The sequence below is a fragment of the Mastigoproctus giganteus genome, chromosome 9 (assembly GCF_048544385.1).
Source record: "Mastigoproctus giganteus isolate SK-2022 chromosome 9, ASM4854438v1, whole genome shotgun sequence".
NCBI classification, from domain to species: domain Eukaryota; kingdom Metazoa; phylum Arthropoda; class Arachnida; order Uropygi; family Thelyphonidae; genus Mastigoproctus; species Mastigoproctus giganteus.
This window is the reverse complement of record NC_143583.1, coordinates 437283-463395: the sequence shown is the minus strand read 5'-3', so window position 1 is coordinate 463395 and position 26113 is coordinate 437283. Positions and strand designations below refer to the sequence as shown.

At 41.5% G+C, this 26113-nt stretch overlaps 1 protein-coding gene across 1 annotated transcript in view; it reads left to right on the top strand.

Moving 5' to 3' along the window:
- LOC150080029 (kin of IRRE-like protein 3) overlaps positions 1-26113 on the top strand; it is a 926673-nt gene that overhangs the window by 543815 nt on the left and 356745 nt on the right. Inside the window, 1 exon segment of the mRNA XM_090381806.1 lies at positions 14840-15043. Coding sequence (XP_090237932.1) covers positions 14840-15043 — 204 coding nt within the window.

Below are 26113 nucleotides of genomic sequence, written 5' to 3'. Positions count from 1 at the left end.
CCTTTCTCGATTTTAAATTTCCTACTCTTTGTCTAGTCTAATAAAGGAGGTTGCACTCTCATATATTTTCTTCAAAATCATAATATATGGGGTATCAATGCCTTGTCTTTCCAGTACCCGAAACACTGCTTTATGCTGTATGGAGTCAAATGCCTTTTCATAATCCACAAATGCCAGGCATAATGGTGTTTTATATTCATTTGCTTTCTCCATTAGCTGTGATATTACGTGAAGGTGATCCATAGTTGAGAATCCTGTCCTAAAGCCAGCTTGCTCTTTCGGTTGATTCTCATCAAGTATTCTTTGTAATCTGTTAGTAATGACCCTTGTGAACAACTTGTAGATGTGGGATAACAAGCTAATTGGTCTAAAATTTCCAATTTATTTCCTTTCTTATGCAGCAAAACTATGATTGCATTATTCCACTGCTTAGGCGTCACACCTTTTCTAATGCACTTTGTGAAGAGCCTTGCCAGTTTTTGTGTTATGTCTGTTCCTCCCAATTTCAACAACTCTACAGTAACTTCTTCTTCCCCCGGGGCTTTCCGATTCTTCATTTTGTTCAATGCATGTTCTACCTCATCAGGAAGAATATCGGGTATGTCGTATGTGTTCCTACTTTGCAATCCATCTTCCCCACTGCTGGTATCATTCCCTCGCTCCTTGTATAACTCTCTATAGTAGTCTTCTGCTATTTGAATTATGCCTTCTCTGCTATTTATAAGTACACCATCGCTATTCTTCAGTTTCAGTATCATTTGTCTTTCTGTATTACTGCTCATGGCTGCTAATTTAAATCCTTTGTTTTCCCTTAATGCTTGTTCTACTTTTCTTGTGTTAAATCATCTTATATCCTCTCTGAGTCTCTTTCTAATGGCTTTGCATAACTCAGTATACTCAATTTTCTCCCTGTCAGTGTTTTTCTTGCTTTTCATTTGTCGTCTTCGGTTCATCATGACATGTGTTTCTTGACTAATTTTTTCTTCTTTGGATTTCTTTTTCCCTATAGGTTTCTTGGGCTTTATCACTTTCGAAACGAAACTTAAAACGAAAAACACACGACTAAATATTGATTGATTTAGACGTAACATTCAAAGAACAGCAACTTGAAAGGGTGAATGAAACCAAGTTTCGCGAATCTGGCAAGATGATAAGCTAAATTCGGTAAAACAAATGATAACCCTACGAAAGAAAACTTAGTCCCTAGAGTGAATACGCGCTAGGCCCTCTGCGTAGCGCGTATTCACGCCTGCGTCGCTTCTCAGACTGGTATTCCTTTCTTTAATTCAGCCGCACCTCACCTATGGAATTATCTCATGGGGTACCACCAGCCAAGAAAACCTTGCGAGAATCAACTCCATTCTCAATCGATGTGTTCGTTCAATTTTGGGCCTTCCCTGGAACGCATCGGTTAGTTCTAGATACAAGGAAGTGAGACTCCTCAGCATCTATCACTGTTATAGAAAGCCGAGGCGGTTTTTGTTTACAATGCTTTGAAGACACCACAGTTTCCCCCTCTCTTCGGATCCTTTTTTTATAACCGTAGAAGAAGAAATATCGTACAATCTAAGAAATGAAGCCGACCTGAAGGTTCCACTTTTCATAAAAGCCATAGGTCAGAAAAAAATAAAATACAGAGGAGTTAAAACCTGGAACAGAGGAGCTGGAACAAACTTCCCACAAAAATCAAAAATGTCACTTCACTAAACCGATTCAAGAAACTAGACTGGAGTGCAAAACTTAAGGGCCAGTCAGGTTTTCGTCTGTAGCTGCTCATAGCAGTGGTCTGGAAATGGGAAAAGCATACGAAAGCAACATCATGCGGTACAGAAATGATGAAGGAAACAACTGACACAAAAACGGAAACGAAACAAAACGGTACAGAGGGATTTTATTCAAAAATACAGCATACCACTTTCTGCCATAATACAGATGCATCACTGCCAAAGATGGAACAAATGGAAGAGGTGGTCCTCAGTAGGAGATATGGCCATCCCTAATGTTGGTGCAGGCTTTGCACCGACTGTCCATACTTAGAACAATGTTGCTGATAAGTTCTTGCCGTAACATCGTCAGTTCCTCTGTTAACGCCATCTTCAGCTGGCGAACATTTTCTAGTTGGCATTGACGTGCCGCTCCCGTGCGTCTCCCGAGAGCGTCCCATATGTGTTCGATGCGATTTAGATCGACGGAACGGGCAGGCCAATCCATACGAACAATGTCCTCACTTTTTAAAAGCATATCAACAGCTGCAATGCGATGGGATGTGGCGTTATCATCCATAAACAGGAACTCGGGGCCAATGCCACCTCGGAACAGATGCACATGGGGAAGGATTACCCCAGTACAGTAGCGTGCACTGATTACAGTACCGCTTTCCAGTATCTGGAGTTGTGTACGTCCATCCAAGTTAACGCCTCCCCAGACGAGAACACCTCGACTGCCATATCGATCCCTTTCAGTGATGTTTGCGGGTGATTTCGTGTGCCAACCTCTCGCCAGATTAGCTGACGTCCACAATCGCTGCTGAGATTGAATCTACTCTGATCAGTAAAGAGTAAGTCAAGTAATGATTGTGGATGTAACCTTTAGAAATATTGTTGGTCCTTAAGTTTTGCACACCAGTGTACATCTGCTTAAACCCACCGATTCCCCACATTGCCCAACTTGCAACACACAGTTCAGCCCCCATAGACAATGGCATCAAACGCAAAGAATTTTAAACCAAACATTATCATCTTATCATCAAACAACTCCGAGAATAGCACTGACAAGAATTAAACAAGAAGCCATCAGAGGAGTGTTCTAACTAATAGCACAAAAATCACGCGAGTTTTATTTAATGGTTTTTTATTTTATTTTATTTTTTATTTTATTTTATTTTTTTGGCTGATGCAGCATAAGCCATAGGCTTCCTTGCACCGTGTAGCCATTACTAATAGTAATACTAATAAGGCCCGTCTAAAATCATAAGGACAACTGGAAAAACTAATAATTGGTTCAGCTTACGGAGGAAATATGCTTTTTGCAGAAACCAACAGGAAATTGAAGAAGATGGTAACCCCAGTAATACATGCAGTACAGAAAAAGGATAAAGCTAAAAAGCTTGATAAAGGTAAAAAGACAAGCAGACAATTGTACACCTCAAAGCTGAAACAAGAAAGAAGAACTGCTGATGTAAGGGTTGTGTGACAGCCAAAATCTTTAGTGAGAGGTGCAATGTGCTTTTTAACAACGTCACACACTTAAAAAGACAAAAATGACGACCTTCTCCATCGAGTACTACCAAACATAGCACCCTGTTCACGTTTATTAGCAAGGATACGGCTAACGGTCATCTCAATTGCCAAAGAAAACCCCGTAAAAGCAGTAAATGAACTTCCAAATAAAGCAAAGGTTGATCCTAATAACTTGCCTATTTTCATGGAGAAAATCAGCAGCCCTTGCATTTTTGAGGTGTTACATCATGCTTTCAGTGAAGTGATGCAAAACGTCTCTCTCTCTCTCATGCAATTATTACATAGTCACACCTATTCCCAAAATAAAGAAACTATACATGCAAAAGAGTATTCATTTCCATAGGTTGTATATTTCTAAAGATTTTTGAGTAGACTTAAAATTTTCAGCCCTCAACCAGAAATATTTCGGGCATCATTCGCACGCACTTAAACTCCATTTTAGCCGGTAGATCAACAATTACAAATCCCTTGAGAACATCTTTCTGATTCAGAAAGCTCTCAGCAACAAAGAACAGCTCCATATTATATTCCTGGACACATCAGCAAATTTCGACATCTTAATGATAGCTCTTAAACAAATTCTATCGCAGTATTTCACATTAAAAGACAATCTGTTGTAAGTTTATATAGGAAAAATACGCCTCCTACTCTTTTAGGAGAGGACTGAATTGGTCAAAAAAAAAAAACATTTCTCGGGATGTCCCGCAGTGGGGAGAGTTCTCTCCTCAACGCTGTTTGCTGGATTCCTCAAACCCTTTTTGACATCCCATAAAGATAACTTTATAATATACGCAGATGAGTTGAGAAATTGTTAAACGAATGTACGAATCAAAAACAAATCAGGCGAATAAATCATCAAGTTAATATCACAAATGGATGAACTGCAATGTTATCTGGACTCTATGGGGTTACATCAAAACTCAAGGAAACTGCACACATGACAAAAAAAAAAAAAAATCTAGAAACACTATCGTTATAGAGGCAATCGGATGCAAAGTATAAAATATTAAATCTCATGTAGACCTTGGCCTAAAGAGGAACGAGGGGCCAACATTCGCTCAGCTTTTTGATTTAATCAAAGCAGAAACCCATACGGCTCTGAATTGCTAAACAGGAATTTATTGGCATTAGAAACCGGGATCGAGAAAAATGTGTATCCTGAAAAGTATATACAGATTTCGTCTTCTGTCCCCCTAGCAACCTGAAAACGTTTCTCGGTATTAAATACTGGCTCCTGAGATTTCAACCGGGTCTCTAATCTCCCTTTTACCACTTCTAGAGCCATCCTACGTTCCCACTTCAATATCTTACCTGGAGACAGACAGTAACCACAGAATACAAACATACTCACATTAGCTCAACTACTAACGTGAATACTGGATGCTCCCATCAGAATCTCCTGAACTCCAATCATGCCCCCCCCCCCAGGAATATTCACACATGACTTTCTCTGCACAGCAAGATAAAAAAAACTGGGTAGTCGAAGTCGCTTTTTACCAACAAACACCATGGAAAATTTTAATCAACTTAAGATTAATCCAGAAAAGCTGTGCGACAAGAACTAGTGATTTGCAAGTCTTCGCTGACTCGTACCGTCTCATGAAGCTGTAGCGGTTGTCCACGGTATCAGACAGTCGCCAAAGCAATCGATCAGTTTCGCCACAGTGTGACAAGGACTAATCTGAAATTACAAACTTTTTGGAAGAAGACAAATATGAAAATGTGATTCTTAAATAATTCTGAATGTAATGGAACAGCAAAACACTTTGTATATTACCTTTAAGGGTGAAGGTCTCACGGATTATGCAACCTCATGGTATGGGTCACGCTTCACGCTTAAGACTGTAACACACATTCTACATTCTAGCCAATGGCTGTCCCTGGGGTGAGTGTGTTCTCGAGGGGGAAATAAACTGATTATAATAATAATCCACGGCAGAGGATTAAAACTGTTAGCGGATACACCGGTCCTAGCCAAAATATTACTCACGGACAAGATGAGGAAAAGTTGGGCTAAAATAATTTCTTACGAAACTGTACGTTATTCTCGCCATAGATTGGGTGCATTAATCATATTATGCTCAAGAGTTACATGAGTACCGCTCATCAACACCAATTCACATAATAATTTGAAACCATACAAGTTAAACACTTATGAAGAACTTTTAGCCCCACCAAACTACTGAAACTCAGCCTTGGTAGAAGGGTTACCCACCCTACCACGTGGATGTGGGTATTTTTTTTTTTTTTATGTGAACCCCAAATACGAGAGCTATTAGAACCTAGAGTACTTATTACCGTGCTTGGGTTGGAGGTTGAGAAGACGAAAGAAGATATTTGTTGACATTGGACGTGAACTTCTGTAGACTGTAATTTTCAGGAAATACGTTTATGAGGGAAGGTTGGTCCAGAAAACGGCAGTTGAATGAATAAATGAGGAAGATGAAAAGTTGGTTCTGTGGGTTTGAAGTTGGACAGTAAATGGATGTTGGCTGGTGGCGGAACGTGTTCGGACTGTTTTGAAAGAGAGAGCGGGAATTATAGAAGCCAATTCAGAAGAACAGGGCCCATGGAAGTATCTGTAGAAGAGGCATGCAGCAGAAACAGTGCGTCTATGAGAAATCGAGTGGAGAGACTCTATTAGAGATGAATCATTAATTAACCTAACTGCCCTCTTCTGAATGGAATCAAGAAGCCTGAGAGAGGTTTTGGTGGCACCACCCCAGATGTGGGAACAATATTCCATGGCAGGGCTGATTTACGATTTATACCGAGTGAGCAGCTGTTTGGAAGAAAAGTAACCGAGAGCGAAAGAGAAAACCAAGTTTTTTAGATGCAGAGGAAGCAATATTTGTAATGTTCTTGTGCCAAGAGAGATTAGAAGTCAGGGTAATCCCCAAAAGAGATATATCATTTTGCCTAGAAATCGGAGTGTCACCAAAGATAAGCATACGAGCAGAAGAATCCTTTTTGCGAGTTATAAGACAAGACTGAGTTTTAGAAGAACTGAAATCAACTAAGTTGTCTTTGCCGCCCCACTGGAGAATTACCTGAAAATCGGCATTTAAGGAATTGGTAGCAGATTTTCGAGAAGTTGAAGCTGATTGAGCAGGACAAGGTTTCTCAAAATGGAAAGTATAATGCAATGTGCTATCATCGGCAAAACTATGGATAGGATTTCCAGTCAATGGAAGAAGGTCATTGATATACAAGACGAAAAGAGTGGGGGAAAGAACTGAACCTTGGGGGACACCGGCATTAGTAGAGAAGTTAGAAGATAGAGAGCCATCTACCATCACACTCAGTGAGCGATCAGAGAGAAAACTGGATAACCAATTACTAAAAACAGTTTTCAAACTATAAGATGGAAGCTTGTTTAGAACACCTTTATGCCAAACCTTTATGCCAAACACGATCAAAAGCCTTTGAGATGTGAAGAGCAAATACTTGGGTTTCACCGAACCTTTCCATTGAATTAGTCCATAAATGGTTAACATAAGCCAGAATATCACCAGTGGATCGACACTGACGGAATCCATGCTGGCGATCGTTGATCAGACGGAAGGTTTCTAGGTAGTTTAAGAGTTGGCGGTTAATTGATTTCTTCATTATTTTAGACAGAGTAGAAGTAATTGCAATGGGACGATAATTGGATGGGAGGGATTTGTCACCCTTTCTAGGAACTGGCTGGATATGAGCAAATTTCCAAGCAGAAGGAAAAACACCTTTGGAATAAGAAAGTGAAAAAAGGCGGCAAAGAATAGGAGTAAGTTCAGGAGCACAGGTTTGGAGAACAAGTGGAGAAATACCATCAGAACCTGGAGCTTTCTTAGCATCAAGATTCATCAAAATCCTTCTGATATCCTTTTGACGGAAGACCACAGGAGGCATTGAATGGAGCGTGTTGGGAATGGTGGGAGGTGTTTTACCAAGATCATTAATACATGAGCTGGAAGAAAATTGGGATGCTAGCAGGTCAGCTTTATCCTTGGCTGAAGTGACAACAGAATCATCTGGTTTGGACAGAGTGTGGAGCAGAGATGGGCAAAAGTTGCGGCCAATAGCTTTGGCAAGAGACCAGAATGCTCGGCTACCATTAGGGCAAGAATCAAGTTTTCTACTCTTAGCCTGTTCAAACTCTAGTTTGGACTGATTAATGCTTTAAACTGTTGCGAGCATTGGTGTAGGCAGAAAATGAAACTGAAGAATTAGAAACAAGCCAATTACGATATGCAACATTCTTCTCTTGGACAGCCTTAGCACATTTATTGGAAAACCAAGGTTTAGATAAAGGACGAGATTTTAAAGTGAAGTGTGGGATAAAGGATTCCATTCCTGCAAGAATAATTTCACTGACACGATCTGAGCAAACGTTGACATCAGAAGTTTTGAAACAGTAATACGACCAAGGAAAAAAAAAGAAAAGAAGTCTCGCAGGTCATCCCATTTTGCATTCTTGTAATGCCAAACAATAGGAGGTTGGGAATAGCCATGAGATAAAAGTTCCATTGGAGAAGAAACAATCACCAAGTTGTGATCTGAAGTGCCTAAATACCTCTCACCTCGACCGTATACTTAGAAGGGTTGTTTGTGAGAAAACGATCAAGCGTATTGGCTGTATGATTAGGATTGTCCGGTATTCTTGTAGGTAAATGAACAATCTGTGCAAAGTCATTAGTAATTGCAAAAGCCTCAGCATCTCGACCTGCTGGGTCGGTGTGACTAGAAAACGGAAGCCAGCTGGAGTTGTGAACATTAAAATCACCATGGAAAATTACCTCACTGTTAGGAAAGTTGGACTGGAGAAATTCAAGTTGCAAAGAGAGGAAGTCAAAGAGCTCCAAGTGATTAGTGGAGTTTGGAGAATGGTAGAGACAACTGGTGAATTTGACACAATGAGGTAGAGAGATTTTAAGCCAAAGAAGATCAAAGAGAGGAGATTCCAAATTGCCAAGTCTCTGACAGAGAATATCACAACGGACATATGCACAAGTACCACCTTTGAGGCGAAAGGAATCATACAGCGAATAATTTGGGCATCTGCGATGAGCAGTAGTTGAATCAAGTGATAACTGAGATTCTGTCAGAAAAAGTGCATGGAATTTGGCAGACTGCAAGTGGAAATGGACATCGTTGAGATTAGAATTGAGACCACATATATTTGTGAAATGAATTAGGAAGTGTTTGGGAGATTTAGATCTTTTCGCAGATAAGCTTCCTCTATTAGTTTGACAATTCATGGTGTATTCAATAGAAAGAAAAAGTGGGTGGGACATGCTGTATGAAGTAATGAAATTTTTGGATATGGCGTACATGTGGTAAGAATATACCCAGATCCTTGACATAACGTGGCCGCGACAATGTTCCCCGCATACACACTACTCGGACTCCCTCCAGTCACTATCTGGCAGAGTAGAGGTAGCAAGATTACATACTAGCTGATCCAGAAGCCTCCTAGAGAGTTACCAATAGGTTCGGTCCGGTGTACTAACTAGCGGCCGGCCTGCGAACACCGTTTTAGAGCTGTACCCTCGAAATGTAAGGAATATTGGATCTCGCCACGATGTTCATCCTAACCTCAAAAATCATCAATCATACTGCATGATGGAAGAGATAGGGAAGGGTTGACCGGTACTTAGCTCTAGAGACTAAACATGGGTTCCACCACTTCAAGCCTCCAATAAGCAAAGTGGTGGTATTACACCGGTTGATGAGAGTCATCTACCACCTAGTACTGCCTGCTAACATAGAGGGGCGGGGTTCCTCCATGTGGTATGGGCGCCACACCTCGACCCCTGCTTACGTTGGTTCACACCTGGGTCACCCACCATGTACTTGTGCATGGAGGTTATACCCAGGATTACTAACAGTCCCACCATCGTGAAGGTGCAAGCAGAGGATTTGGCTGTCACAGACCGTCCGGACTTCGCCGAAATTGGTTCCACATGATTTGAGTGTCACTGGAATATCAGTTCCATCAGCGTTTTAGACTCCCAGGTAGCAAGTACAGCTTGTCTGGCATATCTGAGAGAATGTCTGTGACAACCTCAAGGACCCAAGGGTATTCTATTATGTGACCTTTAAGCATATCTCAAACTACAAAATATATATGAGCAAAGGCCTCATGCTACGAAGTAGAATGACTAACGTATAGGTTTGTGCAAACGATCAGTTTTAATCGTAGCCATCTACCAAAGTAGTTAAATTAATTAATTAAATTAGCGTCGTTTTGATTATATCTCATATTGTGGATGTTTCACGACGAGTTCCCATGGGATTGTATTACCTTGCAATTACTATTGCAATACCAGCGTACCTGCCCACCCACCGAGGAGAAGCCAACAAGCTTTGAAACGGTGCCGTCCGGGTGATGGTATCCGCCGAGAAAAAGGAACAGGAACAGTAGTCTTCTCCACTGGTGAAGTGTTATTTATTCGAGGTAGTATCATACCATGGCAACTCGTTGTGAAGGTATTTTATGAAGTTACGTTGGTTAAAATACCCACAATATGGGATTCTAACCAAAAGAATGCCAAATTTAATTAATTTAACTACTTCTGTAGAGGGCTACGATTAAAACTGATGCTTTTGCACTAACCTATACGTTAGACATACCTCTTGTGCATTTGTCTCAACGCATGAATCAAATATAATTTAAACACTAAACAAAAGCACTATTTACACGGATATACACCGAAGAGCCAAAACATTATGACCAGCGAGTCGTTATGCAAATCGAAGCAATTGCAGGTGAACTACGGCGAGTGCGCAGGTCGAGACACGTTATAAAAACAGATGCTACTGAGCTCCGTTAAACAGTGTTACTCTTGTTCTTCAGATGGGAAAGGTTGCACACTTTAGCGAGTTTCACAATGGCCATATTGTAATGACCAGGCGAATGGGTCAGAGCTTATACCAAAAAAAAACAGAAAAAAAAAAATATATATTATTTTTAGGCCACCCGAACTGTGCCCAGGAATGGGCACAATTCAGCTTACAGCAGGCAGATTTTCCTGACTCTGATTCCTTTCTCTCGCAGGAGGACTGGTTACCTAGGGCACACTTGTCTGAAAAAGAAATAACTAGAGAGACCCTAATTGATGTCATCAATAAACTACCCAACAAAGCCACTGTAGGTCCGGATGGTTTCCCACCCTTTATTATCAATATTTGCAGCCCATATATAATCGACCTTCTCCTTCACCTTTTCAGACAAATCCTGCAATCTGGAATAGTTCCTTCAATTTGGAAAACTTACCATGTTAAGCCCATTCCAAAGTTCAAGAAACCCAAATCGCCTAAAGACCTGCGACCAATATCTATCAGTTGTTCTTTACTCAAAATATTCGGAAACGTAATTCAGCCAACAATTGCCCATCATTGCTTTGCACAAAGGCCCGAGTACCTGATTACCATTCTACAAAGGAGATCGACAACTACCAATCGTCTTGATACCCTCTTCAGAATTCAGCGAACCCTTAACAACGATTCACAGATTGATATCATATTCCTCGACATAAAATCGGCTTATGACAGAATACACCTCCCAGCTCTTTTTACCATTCTGAAACACTACTTCAGCCTTGCAGATACTTTACTTCAAATTTTGAATTTTATTTTACTCCCTAGACATCTGTCTGTGACTTACAATGACTTTCAAGTAACTATTGACGTCTCAAGAGGCATCCCACAAGGAAGTGTACTGTCAGCTATCCTGTTTGCAGCAGATTTGGAGTCTTTCCTTGCTTATAATCCGAACTTAGTATTAGTAACGGCCGCATGGTGCAAGAAAGCCTATGGCTTATGCTGCACCAGCCAAAAAAAAAAAAAAAAATTCGAACAAAAATCCAAAACAATGATAAAAAAAAAAAATAAAAATAAAATAAAAAATAAATAAATAAAATAAAATAAAATAAAATAAAGTAAATAACTAAATAATAATAATTAATAAAAAAAAATAAATAAATTAAACCTATCATCCTATGCGTTTCCTCACCCGCAGGTATTATCCAGATTACCTTTGAATTTCCCCAAACTGTCAGCCTCTACCACCCATGTAGGCAACTTATTCCAGTAATTTATAACTCGCTGGCTAAAATAGAACTTCCTGCAGTCCAATCTAAACATTTCCCCCCGTAACTTGAATTTATGTCCCCTAGTCCCAGTTTGATCTAACAAAAGCCTTATATAATGGGATTATCACGTTCCTATCTCTACTTCCAAAAGTTCGATAGATCATCGATAGGACACCATGCGCCTTCCTTGCAACCTGTTTATAATGCTCATACAATTTCATGTCTGACCGTACAGTAACACCCAAGTCCCTTTCCTCCAGTACTGGGTTTAATTGAACTCCACCAAGTAAATAAGTGGGATTTCTGTTTCCCTGCTGTAATGCTTTACAATTTGTTGGATTAAAGTATAGCTGCCATTTTTCTGACCATTCCTGAAGTCTATTTAGGTTTCTCTGAAGAAGCTCAGCTTGACAATGCTCATGAACTACTCTACCAATTTAACATCTGCAAATTTAGACATCACGCCCTCTATCCCTTCATCGATGTCGTTTATGAAAATTAAAAACAACAGTGGTCCTAATACTGATCCTTGGGGAACCCCACTTCTTACATCAACCCAATCTGAGGAATAGCCATTTATCACAACCCTCTGCCTCCTGCCCTGCAGCCATCCTGCTATCCATCTAAGGATTTTCCCAGTGATTCCAACCTGCTCCAGCTTATACTGCAACCGCTAATGTGCGACTGAGTCAAAAGCTTTACTGAAATCTAAATAACAATGCGGAATTATTCCCAAAATCCACTCGTGAGTGACCCTTTCGAAATAGCGAACCAGATTTGTTAAACATGATTTTCCCTTTACAAAACCATGCTGAGTATCAGTGAGAATTTCAATTCTGTCCAAATGATCCTGAATTCCACCCTTGATCATTGCCTCAATGATTTTCCCTACTACTGAAGTCAGACTGACAGGTCGATAATTTCCCACATCATTTTTAGAACCTCCCTTATGTATGGGAGATACATTTGCACTTTTCCAATCCAAGGGAATCTCCCCAGAGTCTAGTGATGCTCGCATAATTAGTCTCAATCGTTCAATGCACTCGCTTGCCGCCTCTCTTAAGATTATAGGGTATATTCCATCAATTCCAGGAGCCTTACTGGTCTGTAGGCTCGAAAGTTTTTTCATTAAATAATCTTTCCTTAAATAATCATTAAATAAACTTTGTCTCTTATGCCGACGATCTGAAGTTCTACGTGAGCTTAGATTATAATCATCAGATTCTTGATATAAACCAACAAGCTTCTAGGCAGATATCGAGCTTGGAAAGTTATCTTGCCACAATAGGGCTGCATCTGAGCCCTTCCAAATCAGCACAACTGACGATAACCAAGAAGAAAGTCAAAAATGATATCCAAATCTTTTTTAGTGCAAATGCTGACCTCTCATACTGATCTTGGCCTCACCTGGGACGTTGGGCTCACATTTCAGCCTCACTTTGCCAGGATGAGGCAGAAGACGTACGCTGCTCTTTGGGCAGTGCGTCAAGAGCTCGTTGGTGTGCATCAGCCAGTGCTGCTTGTTCGGCACATCCTGAGGTGTATTTCGCCGATTCCTCTCTATGCTTCGGAAATTTGGTCATCTGCCCCTGCCTCATACCTTCAGAAGTATCTCAGTTTAGAGTACTGGTTGCTTAGATGGATGAACAGGGTGGTAGCCCACCCCCCCTAACATTCTCCATATCTATCCTACAAGCAAATGTGGGCACCACTCCCTGCAGGCATATCATCATGACAAAAAATGTTCTCACGCCTGCACGGCTTCTAACGAGGCGAATTGATGCTCCATCGGTATCCACATTAATCTCTGGCCCGAGGAGGGCAAGGGGGGAGCACCCCGACTCCTGTCTCCCTCTACGTCTTACGCTGTCAAACATCGATTTCCTGAGGAACATGTTTCCAACCAATTGTCTTCGGATCTTCAATAAATTTAGGATCCACCCTGATAGGTTCTGTGAAGACAAGCCCTACAGGAAGGAAATCCTCAAGAACTGCTACCAGAGTATGAACTTATAATACCCACCTGCTCCTGGACAGACTGTTTTTTTTTTTTTTTTTTAACTTGCCTATTTGTATTTGACAAAGACTTTTCGTCTTCATGCAATCAGATGTTTTGTATATTACTGTATATTTTGGACATTATTGTATATTTAATCCTGTCAAAGTGTCGGGTCGAGCACGCATGTACTCTTGTTTATTGTGCATTGTGTTCCTGGCATCTTAGTCTGTAAATATTCACACCGTTCTGGCACAGAGCCGTCTCGGGGTGACCCAAGGTTTCTTGGGAAACAAACTGATTTTAATAATAATTAATAAAATCATCTGCCGTGCCGTCCGAGTGGTGGCATCCGCCGAGAAAAAGGAACAGTAGTCTTTTCCACTGGTGAAGTATGTTATGTCTGTAAATTGGGTGTGTTCTCTTGTCGATTTGCCTGGTTTGCTGGACGAAAAATCCGAGTTTCCGGGAGGGGGAAACCATGCTGTCCACTCTTGAGACCGATTAACTCAGCCAGGGAGTGTAAAAACCCATTAAAGTTCCTCGTGTCATCGACGGCATTCGAGATCACTAGACAATACTTGCTGAGGATAGTCGTACACACCACAGTAACTCCAAGGAGAGCAGCCCTGTGAGCTGCAAAAAGATGCCTTCTTGTGTGCACAGCTGTACAGCAGAGCCCATGCCCCACACACATAGGTTGCTATTGCAACGAGTATGCAATGTTACAGCATCTTAAGTGCTGCACCTCTTATTACCCACTCTTTCCCCACTAATCTTCTAATTTTATTATTAATTGCAACCGCCTTATCCATCACATATCTCGCTTGAGACATGAAGCTCAACTTTTCATCTAATATAACCCCAAGATACTTCACTAGGGTCTCACAACTCATTGTGCACCCTCTCGTCCTCGCAGCGTAATGCCTTTTTGCGCTTGATTTTCCTTTAAGCCTCGCGCATCTCGCTTTGTTGATGATATGCTCAATTTATGCACTCCTGAAAATTTTCCAAAGTTATCTCAGCTCTATTTTTTACTAACAATCTACAATTTTCCGTATATCAGTAAACCAACATCATCTGCACATGGTACTCATTCCATTCTTGACTTAAAAAAAACTGTCCACACCACCGGTCCTAATTTTGGGCGCATTATGGCTCTGCTGCCACTGCGCTTAAGTCCGAACTAACAACAATCAGCGTGTTAGTATTTGTGTTCCTGATATTTGCGTCATTACTCGAGCTGCGTTCTCTCCTTGTAAATAGACGTCACGATGAACACCCGCATCAAAGAAAGACAGTGAGTTGACCGTTCTAACTTCGATCTTCTATCCCGAGGATGAGTGTGCAGTTATTTTTAGCTTTTGCGTCTGCATCGGTCAGTGAACGACCCGATTCAGCTTTCATTGCAATTGAGGATTAGCGCCGCGAGAAGAAAGTATCGGATTTTATCTTAGAAATGAGCAAACTGTTAAGAAGTGACCTGAGTGACATTGAGTAACTGTTTCTTTTTCACATTTCTTACCTAGGGAAACCTCCTCCTAACGTGACGTGGTGGAGGGAGTCCGTTCTCCTCGACGACACTTACCAGACTGCATCGCTGGGAGTGATCACCAACGAGCTGGAAATCGCCGCTTTGCAGCGCCACGATCTGATGGCCGTGTTCACGTGCCAAGCCTCCAATAACAATATTTCCGTCCCCATGTCGTCCGCCGTGACAGTTGACATGAACTGTGAGTATGCCTTTTTCGTGCGCGCATTTCACTTAACGCGACTATGGCTTTCACGTGTGCCCTTAGAGACAAAAGGTGCGCCCGGCCCTTATGTGCGGAGCGTTCGTGGTCTTTGATTCTTTCAAACTTTTGGATCGAAAACCGTGAGCAGTGTGTGCATGCACGCGCGTTGACACATATAACAGGGTTTCGGTTCTTGCGTATAACATGACTGCAGGTGCCTCTGCAAACTTTCCTAAAAAACAAAAAAAAAAAATTGTTTGTTTTTTTGTTTTTTTTTTAAATGAAAAAACTTTATAGTAAGTCTCAAAGTACCGTCTTAATTCTCAAATCGATAATGCAGCGATGGCTCGATTTCTCGGTACTCACCTCAAATTATCCGTACATTGAAGTTAGAGGAAGGGCAGGCCTTTCGCCGGCCCTAATCTAAAATTACAAAAAGTAGCTCATTTTTATAATTTTAATGAATTGTATTTTAATATTTTGACCCTTCTGTAACTTCAATGTGATAATGCACGGATAATTTGAGGCGAGTACCGATAAATTAAGAATTGCTAAATATGTTATTCATTTTTACTTCATCTATTTTTTATTTTTACTTTATCTACGATCTAGTTTTTACTTGTTTAATTCGTGATTTTGCTTTTCCACAAATCAGCTGTTGTTACAACGTTTTAACGCGCTTCCTTTGCCTTCCTTTTTTCAAACGGTCGTGTTGTAATGATAGTCACTCTTGTCGCAAGAAGGTGTGTTTCTCCTTTAATGCAACTTAGTTAAGCAGAAAACGGGGGGAAAACTTAAGGAACTATCCAATGTATTATTCAAGAATAAAATTAAGTAGGGAGTAAACAGAGAGGGAGGGGGGACTGCTTATGGACTCTTCAGCAGAGACCTCTTAAGATGTGAAGTCAGCGATTCGAGAAAGAATTTCCATCCCTTGTTTTTTTTTTTTTTTTTTGGCTGGTGCAGCATAAGCAAAATAAGCCCTAGGCTTTCTTGAACCATGCGGCCGTTACTAATACTAATACTAATACTAATACTAGAACAAGAATTAGCACGGAGTTTGTGACCCGATGCCGATTTATCGAAATATTTGCGACGATCTATAAAGTGTTGGAATAATTCATTTTTTTATTGGTGTCCCTTGAATAGAACATCTCTTAGAAACTAAACTCGCGTTCTGATTACTCCTGCGTAGATTTAACGAATTCGCGAATTTCTGAAGAAGCCGAGAGATTCACGCAGCAGTACACGAATTGCGGTTGACTCTGCTTGCACCTCACGTGACTACTAAATACGGTAAACGAATGATTGTATTCGTATGGAAATGAGTAGTTGAGTTCCTCTAGCGCAGTGATCGTGCCGCGCTATAAATAGATTTTTTTCCCAACTTCCTCCTTAACTCCATTTTTTCTGGCAGCCAAAAACGTCACAAATGTGCATCGGAGTAGAAAGAAATGTTTAACACTTTCAGAGAGTTTCTTTAAAAAAAGCAGCTTCCTGCTTTTTTTCAAGGAACCACTCAGTTTTCACGACTCTTTCATCATCATATTTGGCAGCTGCTCTATTGCGGTTGGTACAGAACTGCGAAGCAGAACTACCCTTTCCACTAAAAAAATAAATGTAAACTTTATTATGGAGAAAATCATGCATACCCATTCCCGGCGTCAGAATGCAGGGGATTAACAATTTCAGGGATGCAAATCCCAGCCATTCTCAGTCTAAATCCTAAATCTGGAGAATTAGGCAGCCACAGTTGCTGTTCTAGCTGATGTTGAAAATCTTAAGAAGGTTCCTCCAACAATTGAGATACAATTTTTGCGCGCTACATATTTGCGTTGCTGTCTTAAACGAATCCATCGCAAACTCGGTAAAGATTACTGCATTGCCAAATTGGCCCGGTACGATACAAAAGTATTGATTTGAGCCGTACAATCTGGCTTATGTTGCCAATTTAGGATTGCAGGTTTTGAGAATAAGTGGAGAAATATCATCGGGACTTGAAGCTTTCTTAGCATCAAGATTCTTCGAAATCCTTCTGACATCCATGTGAGGGAAGACCACAGGAGGCATTGAATGGAACGTGCTGGGAATGGTGGGAGGTGTTTTACCAAGATCATTAATACATGAGTTGGAAGAAAAACGGGATGCTAACAGGTCAGCTTTATCCTTGACTGAAGCAACAATAGAGCCAACTAGTTTTCACAGTGGTGGGAGCAGAGATGGGCAAAAGTTGAGGCCAAATATCTTTGTCAAGAGACCAGAACACTCGAATACCATTAGGGCAAGAAGCAGATTGTTTTAGTTCTCTTAGTCTGTTCGAAATTTAGATTGGATTGATTAATAGCGGCTTTACAATTTTTTCCAGCTCTGGTGTAGGCAGAAAGTGAAACTGAAGAACAGCAAACAAGCTAATTATAATCTGCAACAGTCTTTTCTTGAACAGCCTTGGCACATTTATTGGAAAACGGTTTAGATAAAGAACGAGATTTTAAGGTGCAGTGGGGAATAAAGGATTCCATTCCTGCAAGAATAATTTCACTGACACGATCAGAGCAAACTTTGACATCGGTTTTCAAACAGTAATCCGAACAAGGAAAAGAAGAAAAGAAATCTCGCAGGTTATCGCATTTTGAATTCCTGTAATGCCAAACAACAGGAGATTGTGAATAGTCATGGGATAAAGGCTCCATTGGAGAAGAGACAATCACCAAGTTGTGATCTAAGGTGCCTAAAGGACCACTCACTGAATGGTCCAATAGGTAAGTGAACGTGTACTTAGAAGGGTTGCTTGTAAGAAAACGATCAAGGAAATTGACTGTATGGTTAGGATTGTCTAGTATTCTGGTAGGTAAATAAACAATCTGTTCAAGGTCATTAGTAACTGCAAAAGCCTCAGAATCACGGCCAGCTGAGTCTGTGTGACAAGCAAACGGAAGCTAGATGGCGTTGTGAACATTAAAATCACCAAGGAAATTTACCTCACTGTTAGGAAAGTTGGACTGGAGAAAGTCAAGTTGCAAAGAGGAAGTCAAAGAGCTCCAAGTGATTAGCGGAGTTAGGAGAACGGTACAGACAACAGATGAATTTGACACAATGAGGTAGAGAGATTTTAAGCCAGAGAAGATCGAAAAGAGGAGATTCCAAATTACCAAGTCACTGACAGGGAATATCGGAAACGACATATACAGAAGTACCATCTCTGAGGTGAAAGGAATAATACAGCGAATAATTTGGACAACTGAGATGAGCAGCAGTGGAATCAACCGATAACTGAGATTCTGTGAGAAAAAGTACATGGGGTTTGGCAGACTGCAAGTGGAAATGGACATCGTTGAGATTAGAACTGAAACCAGGTTTATTTGTGAAATGAACTAGAAAGTGTTAGGGAGATCTAGATCTTTTTGCAGATAAGTTTGCTCTATTAGTTTGACAATTCATGGTGTATTCAATAATAAGAAAAAGTGTGGGGGGGGGGAACTCTGCTGTATGAAGTAATGAAATTTTTGGATATTGCGTAAACATGGTAAGAATATACCCAGATTCTTGAAATAACGTGGCCTCGACAATGCTCCCTCCCCCGCATACACACTATTCTCACTCCCTCCAGTCACTATCTGGCAGAGTAGAGTTAGCAAGATTATCCACTAGCTGATCCGGAAACCTCTTAAAGAGTTTCCAATAGGTAAGTGTAAGTGTGTGTTGTTGTAATACGGCACCAGGGGTTCCCCCATCTCCGCATTGCTTTCATTGGGATGAACCAGTTCACTGGGAAATGCCAAAGATTTAAAAGTGTGTGGGAATTGTTCACGTGTTGTGTTCTGTACCGTTGTTCATCTGGTCATTTAGCCGTTGGACCACTATTGATGCCCAACGTTGTGCCACTTACGCCCCGTGGAGGCAGACCAGTAACCCAGTAGCTGTAGATTCACTCTGGCAGGTCCTGCCGCTTAATTTACTGGGATTTCGGCGGCTAAGACCTAAAAAAAAATAAAATAAAATAAATAAATAAAAAAGAAAAATTAAAAAAAAAAATAAAATAAATAAATAAACAAACAAAGAAAAAATAAATAAATAAAAATCTGCGCTATCGTAGGGTTAATATCGCTTTGGTTTGGTTTGCTAGGCAGAGTTTAGGGCGTAAGGTAATTTTATTAAGTTTTTTTTTCATGTGTGGGACTTTCGCTATGATGAAGATAGAGAGGGGAGGAAGACTGAAGATTGGGGGAAAGACAGAAATATGGGGCCAATAGAGTAGATAGCCCCAGTTTTCAGTGGGACATGCCTATGCCCCACCAGAGTAGAAGTTTGGGGGTGGAGGAGAGAGAAGATAAAGCGTTCCCCCGAAGGGAGTGGGAATAATAGGTGAAGAGGGCTAGGGTGCCCTCTTCAGATTGCCATCAGGCTCTTTGCAGCTGTGCAGCGTGTAGTCTGTTCTCTACTCTCTGTGATGTTTTGTCACACATGGGGGCCAGCCCCATCCTTGCTTTTCTTTTCCGTGTGATCAGCACCCTTCTTGTCCAAGTAATGGTCCCCTGCGGGTTTTGGTTTTCAGTTTTCTGTCACATTTGGCGGCGATTTCTGTTAATCTCTATGTACGTTGCTGTAGATAGTTATTAGTGTTTTTCTCCTGGTGAATAGGTCTTGCGCTTACTGGGAGAGCGAGGCGCCTCCGTAGCCAGGTGGGAAGGAGCAGCAGCAGTGCGTAGCACACGCTTCTTGATTATACCGGGGTTCGAGCCCGTCACCACCAAATACGGAGGATGCGGAAAGGTCAGGGAATGACCACCGCATATCCCGGAGCAATATGGCCTTAGTTGCTAATGCTCCTAAAAACCAAACAACAACAACAACTGGGAGAGCGCCCTATATTCATCCTCAGTGTCCAGGAAGTGGTGTTCCAGTTCTTTTTGGAGGTATCTCAACCTTGTTATTAGTAGCCCTCTGACATGTGGACATGTGTATATGTAAGGGCGGCACCTAGAACGTTTGTTCAACTCCGCCTCGTGTCTCTGTGAAGAACAGTATGACTACAAATGGGCCAGATATGTGTGTGACGTACGTTTGTGTGTGTTCTGTTGTTATGTTCTGGCCAATTGGCTACCCAGAAGCATCAGTCGCCTGGACAGATGATTCTGGGTACTCGTCCACACCACGGGAAGGTGGGCCAGTCCCAGAAAAACACGTACTGTCTCAAGAAAGACTCTGACCCACCTAGTGTTGCCAGAAGGTGGAACAGATTCCTCTGGGGGCCCATTCCAGAGGGAGGAGATAAAGACAGAAGAGCCCAAAAATAAAAAAAAAAAACACCCGTGGTGCAGTTAGGGAAAAAAAAAAGAGTAAAATAATAATAATAAATTAATTAATAAAAAACATATATATATATTAAATAATAATGATAAAAAAATAATAATAAAAAATAAAGAAATAAGAAGAAGAAGAAGAAAAAAACAATTTAAATAAATTGGCTGCACTAGAGTGGGAGCTCAAGGCAGAGCGCGTGAAAAAAAAATAATAATTACAAAAAAATATATATAATAATAAAAAAAAAATAGGAATTAAAAATAATAAAATAAAAAATAAAAATAGAAATAAAAATTATAATATAAAATAAATAAATAAATTGGCTGCACTAGAGTAGGAACTCGAAGCAGAGCGCGTGAAAAAAAAAAAATATATATAAAATAATAAAATAAGTAAATAAATTGGCTGCGCTAGAGTGGGATCTCAAGGCAGAGCGCGTGAAGAACAAATTAAATAAATAAGAAAAATAATAATTTAATAAAAATAAAGAAAAGAATAATTTGATTTAGAAAATAAAGAAGAGAAAGATAAATAAAATAAAATAAATAAATAAATTAATGAAATGAAATGAAAATGAATGAATAAATAAACTGGCTGCACTAGAGTGGGAACTCCAGACAGCACGTGAAAAAGAAAAAAAAAAAAAAATGAAGAAGATGGTGGCATGCGAATATAGAACTCTTTAAGTCACCGAAGAGGTATTGTTAGGTGCAGTAACAACGATGTAGCTCAGCTTCCTGCGCTTAAAGACTTCAGATGCATAGGATTGTAATGCCTTTAGATAGTCAGGTGTTTGGAGTAGAGGCTCTGGTTGCTGTTCTGAGTACCTGGCACAGCCTGCAGCAGGGTCCTTCTTAAGTCATCGTACAACCTGCATTCGAAAAGAAGATGTTTCCAATTCTCTGGACTGCCGCAGAAACAGCGATCTGTTGGTAGCAAACCCAGTTGATGTAACTTTTCGTTGAGGGACCCGTGTCCGGTAACCAAGTAGGAGGATTCCAAGGTGAGAGAAAGCCAGGTCTTTACCCTTTTCAGGGTTGTGAAAGTGACATCAGGGAGGAAATTTCTGGTAACGGAGCCTGTGTGTGAGGTGTTCCATCTAGACTGCCAAATGTTGAGGAGTTCCTTATAACAGCGAGCTCTTTCTGCTTTGGGGTCAGCATTGAGATTTAGTTCTAGGCCCTGTATCTTCGTAGGTATTTGCTTTTTAATTCTGAAGTTAAGCCCTCTGAAGATAACAAATAGATCAAACGGCAGAGTTCCAGCTATCACCTGGATGGCAGCTGTAGATTCTGTTCGGCATAATCTGTGCGTGGCCAAGAGCATAGCACGTTGAATGGAGTTGACCTTGTCTTTCATATGTACTCGTTGAACCCGGTGAAACCACGCTCCTGCTGCGTAGGCCACAATAGGGATGAAAACAGCTTTATAATACAGAGAGAGTGTTTTGTTGGAGAGTCCCCAGTTGCTCTTGGAGATCCTCATGATTGCAGCTGAAAATCTTTTCGTTTTGACCCCTAGGTATTGTAGATGTGGAAGGAAGCTCAGCTTATGGTCAATGATCACCCCTAGGACTTTAGCCTGTGTCACAATACGAAGCTGTTTTCCGGAGATCTTGATTTGTGGTGGGCGACGTAGGTCAAGCTTTGATTTAAAAAAGCATCATTTTTGTTTTGCTGGTACTGATTTGAAACTTGTTGAGAACTGTCCAGGAGTAGAGATCTGCTAGGACAAGATTTGCTTTGTTTTCAAGGATTTGAAAACAAATTTCGATAACAACCCAGATGACATTTCCCAGAAACAACCATAGTCAGGTCGTCTGCAAACGCCACAATTTTGCATCCTTCAAAAGTTTTAGAAAGAAAGCTGTGCAGGACCATGTTCCACACAAAGGGCCCCAAGACAGAACCCTGTGGGCACCCCCGAGAGGTTGGTCTAGTTATCTGCAGAAGATTGGATTTCACCACGATAGTGCGCTCTGTGAAATAATTCTGGAAAAGCTTGTAGAGATGGGAGGTACAGTTAGCTAGGCGGAGGCATGCCAATGCACTGTCCCACCAGACAGTGTCGAAGCCACCTTCAAAATCCACCAAGGTGGCTAGTTCATATTTAGATGTGGAGTTTTCAATATGGAGGACGAAGTCAAACAGCACCTCTTCTGTAGATCGCCCTGGTGTGAAGCCATATTGCGCTGGGAAGAATAGGTTCTTTTCCTGGAACAGTTGTGTGATTCGGAGAGCCATGAGCCTTTCTAGAACTTTGCCTAGATTTGCCAAGAGTGAAATTGGTCTAAGGGAGCGCGGATCTCCTGGGGAGTTTTCCGGGCTTCCTTATGAGTCGCAGCAGGGCTACTTTCCACACCTTGAGAAAAGCTCCCTCTTGAAGACATTTGTTGTAGAGCAATTGGAGATATAGGGGTCTAAGCTTGAACAAACGAAGGACAAAGACGTACTCAATGAGGTCCATTCCTGGACATTTTTGGGGATTGATCCTGTTGAGGACGGCTGTGAGCTCTTCCATTGTAAAGTGATTTGTTTCTTCCTCAGAAGCATAAGTTTGATTAGCTAATCGTATTGCTCTGTGCTCAGGTAGATCGTCTGCTGGATTATCTTCAGGAAACAGTCTGTCAAGTGTGGAGTTGATGGAGTCGGTCCAGTTAGAAGTCTCGGGGTTCCCAGTAGTTACAGTGCCAAAGATTTCAGGACTGAAAGTCTTTTCCCTCTCTATTTTGTATAGAAGTCCCCAGGGGGTTGGAAATCCATGAGTCTCGGACAAACTCCGACCAGGTGGTTTTCTTCTGGGCAGCTTTGGCTTTGGTATATTCGTTCTTTTAGCGATATAATTGCCGTGGAATCTAGCTACTTCAGAGGGAGGCCAGTCGCGATGGCGTTGATAAAGTCGACGGGCACGATGGACCTCTCTGCGGAGTGCAGTAAGCTCTTGACACCACCAAGAGCAGGCAGTGGGACGGATAGATTTTTTCCTAGCCGACCTGTAGGAGGTCTTCAACAACACTTGCTGCATCATGTCTGCTATTTCAGTGGCTGTGCAGGAGTTCAGGTAGTTTGGTTCATGTGGAATAAAGTCTTTGACTACAGAGTCATCAAACGAAGACCAGTCGATGCTCTTGATGGAGAACCGCACTAATGCAGGTGGTCTGGGCATCCTAGATGTGTTAGTTGCATTTGGGGTTAGATCGAATGTGATAACTCTATGATCGCTAAGGGTCCAATCTGGTATAGTCTGCCAGTCATGGATACACGGGCCTAAATTGTTGGTGGTGACAGTGACATCAATATTAGATTCGCTCGTGGAGCTGCTGTAGGTGGTGTGCTGGTTTGGCTGATTATGGACTATGAGTTTGTGGGAGACAATGAAATCCTCTAGCATTATTCCTCGAAGGTCCGTGGTATTGCTATGCCAGAAATGGGATTTGGCATTGACATCCGAGACAAGAAGGACTGACTTGTTTTCAAGGAAATTGAGTGCAAATTCTAGGTAATTCAGTGAGTCATTGAAGTCTGCAGATGGTGGGCAGTACAGTGAAATAAGATAAAAGGTCAGTACTGGGCTAATTATTTGAACACAGGTAGCAAATTTGTTACAGAGCACATGCACGACCAAGATGTCCAGTTCATGGTTGAAGACGACAATGCAGGATTTTGGGTCCTCTGGGACAGTCTGAATGACTCTGGTGGTGATGGGAAAGCCCATAATCCTCGTTGATGGTCCAGATTGTATTCTAGCGGTGTAGGGTTCCTGGATGGCGATCTCATGGTCCTCAGCAGAGACACGAATTTCGTCAGAGACGGATCGTGATCTCTGTCCATTTATTTGCATTATTCTTAGCTTTGCCCTAGACCACACCGAGTTAGTGGAAGCCTGTGGAGTAGAATCAAAGTTTTTGCAGTGGCTCGGCTTGGTTTGACTGTATTTGGGCTATTCATTAGAGGTTCTCATTCGTACCATTTCTAGTCCACGTTGGTACTCAGGGCAAAGTAACATCACGGACTGAGTGGGAATGCTCTCGCTTCCGTCGTTTGCAGTTGGCACAGCAAGGCTGCTCATCTTGATGGGGACACTCCACATGTACATGCCCGCTACGTGCACAGTGGCCACACGTGGGGGAGTTATGGGTACAGTGTTGGGAGGTGTGGCCATATCCTAGGCACAAGAAGCACTTTTTGACGATTGTGAAAGGTCGAAATCTGTATGCGCTGCAACCCAAGAAAATTCTATCAGCTGAGAGAACTCTCTTGTAGATTTTGGGTGAAAGGCTAATGACCCTGTGCGCCGTTGAATTCGAATTTGTTTTTGTTTGAAATCTGAATGTAATTTCTCTTTTGACTTCTTCTTTAGTGTACCCATAGTCGGCCAGATTTTTGTAGTAGAGGTCGTCTAAAATTTCTTCATTAGACCAATCCTTGGGAGTATCGTAAATGAGTAACGATGGATTAGCTTTCTTTGGTGGTGCTGCCTGGACACCAACAGATGAGAGGGAACCGCTGGAGGAGATGCTTTTCAGGTCCTCTTCAGTGGTAGTTTCGAGGATGACTCCCCTGTTCCTGCTGGGTCTAAGCGATTTGATTTTGACATTTCGATAATCACTCTTTAGCGTGTTAGCAACCATCTCCTGCACCTCAGTACTGGTCTTGAGGTTCGAGTCTTCACTAGCACGGAGTAGTAGCACATGCTGCATCTTCCTATCAGAAGTTGATGGGAGTTGTATTTGCTGCTTTGCAGCCTCAGCATGGGTCACTTTCCTAGCTTTCACTGCTCCCGCATAAGAGAATGGAGTGGGATCAGGTGTAGCCATAGTCAGGTCATTCATTCCAAGAGGGGAAGCCTGGTCAGGAGAAGGCGACAGCTTGGAAAGAGTATCCACCACCTTCTCGAAAATAGTTGTTCTTATTTTCAACTCTCATTTACTGCTCGGAGTTTCTCGTTATCTATTATTAATTCTGTCGCTATCAATTCCAATTTAGTCCACAATTCCTGTACATGAGTGCTAGCCGTTTTGGTAATCCGGTTGGTGTCGTTATTCAGATAGGAGACAAGTACGAGGCGGAACTTGTAGATGGTTTGATGAAGCGTGGTAGATTCAGCAGAGGTTTCCCGGTCCATGGGCATCAGCGAGGACGAGATGGCCAATCGTTCAGAAGGTTTTAGACCCATTACAATCGTCTGGTCAAGGGCTGAAGGAGGAAGCGTAGGAGTTGAGAGTTTGGGGTCCACACTGGGGCCCGCGGCTGTGGATTCTCGTGCATGCAGTACTACATTGGGTCTCATCAGGACCAAATCAGGGGGGCTGCAGCACTCTTGAACTTCTTCCTGAGAATGATAATTGGTGCGCTTTTTTCTCTTTTCCTTTTTTGTGGTTGAGTGACAGACTTTTGAGGGGTTGTTATGTTGTATGAGGCTATGATATGCCTCTGGTTCATCCAGAGTGGTGGTAGATGAACTTTGCACTGTGCTCATGTTGAGACAGGGCGGTTACAAAATCTGGGATGAAAGTGCGGGATGAAAAGCCAACAGTATAAGTTTGTGTTGGATGTCGATAATTTGCGTTTCTCACTACACTCGCCAAGGGGCGCAGCGAAAAATCATATTCATCTTCCAATGTTTATATGTCCAGTTAGAGTTTATAACTAGGCAGCCTTGAAACTTCTACAGTATTCCTTATGCTAGCTTACAATGCAATAATCAATCAGTCAACAGTTAACAATTTACAGACCAAAATATGTATCTTGTATATAATCATGAAAA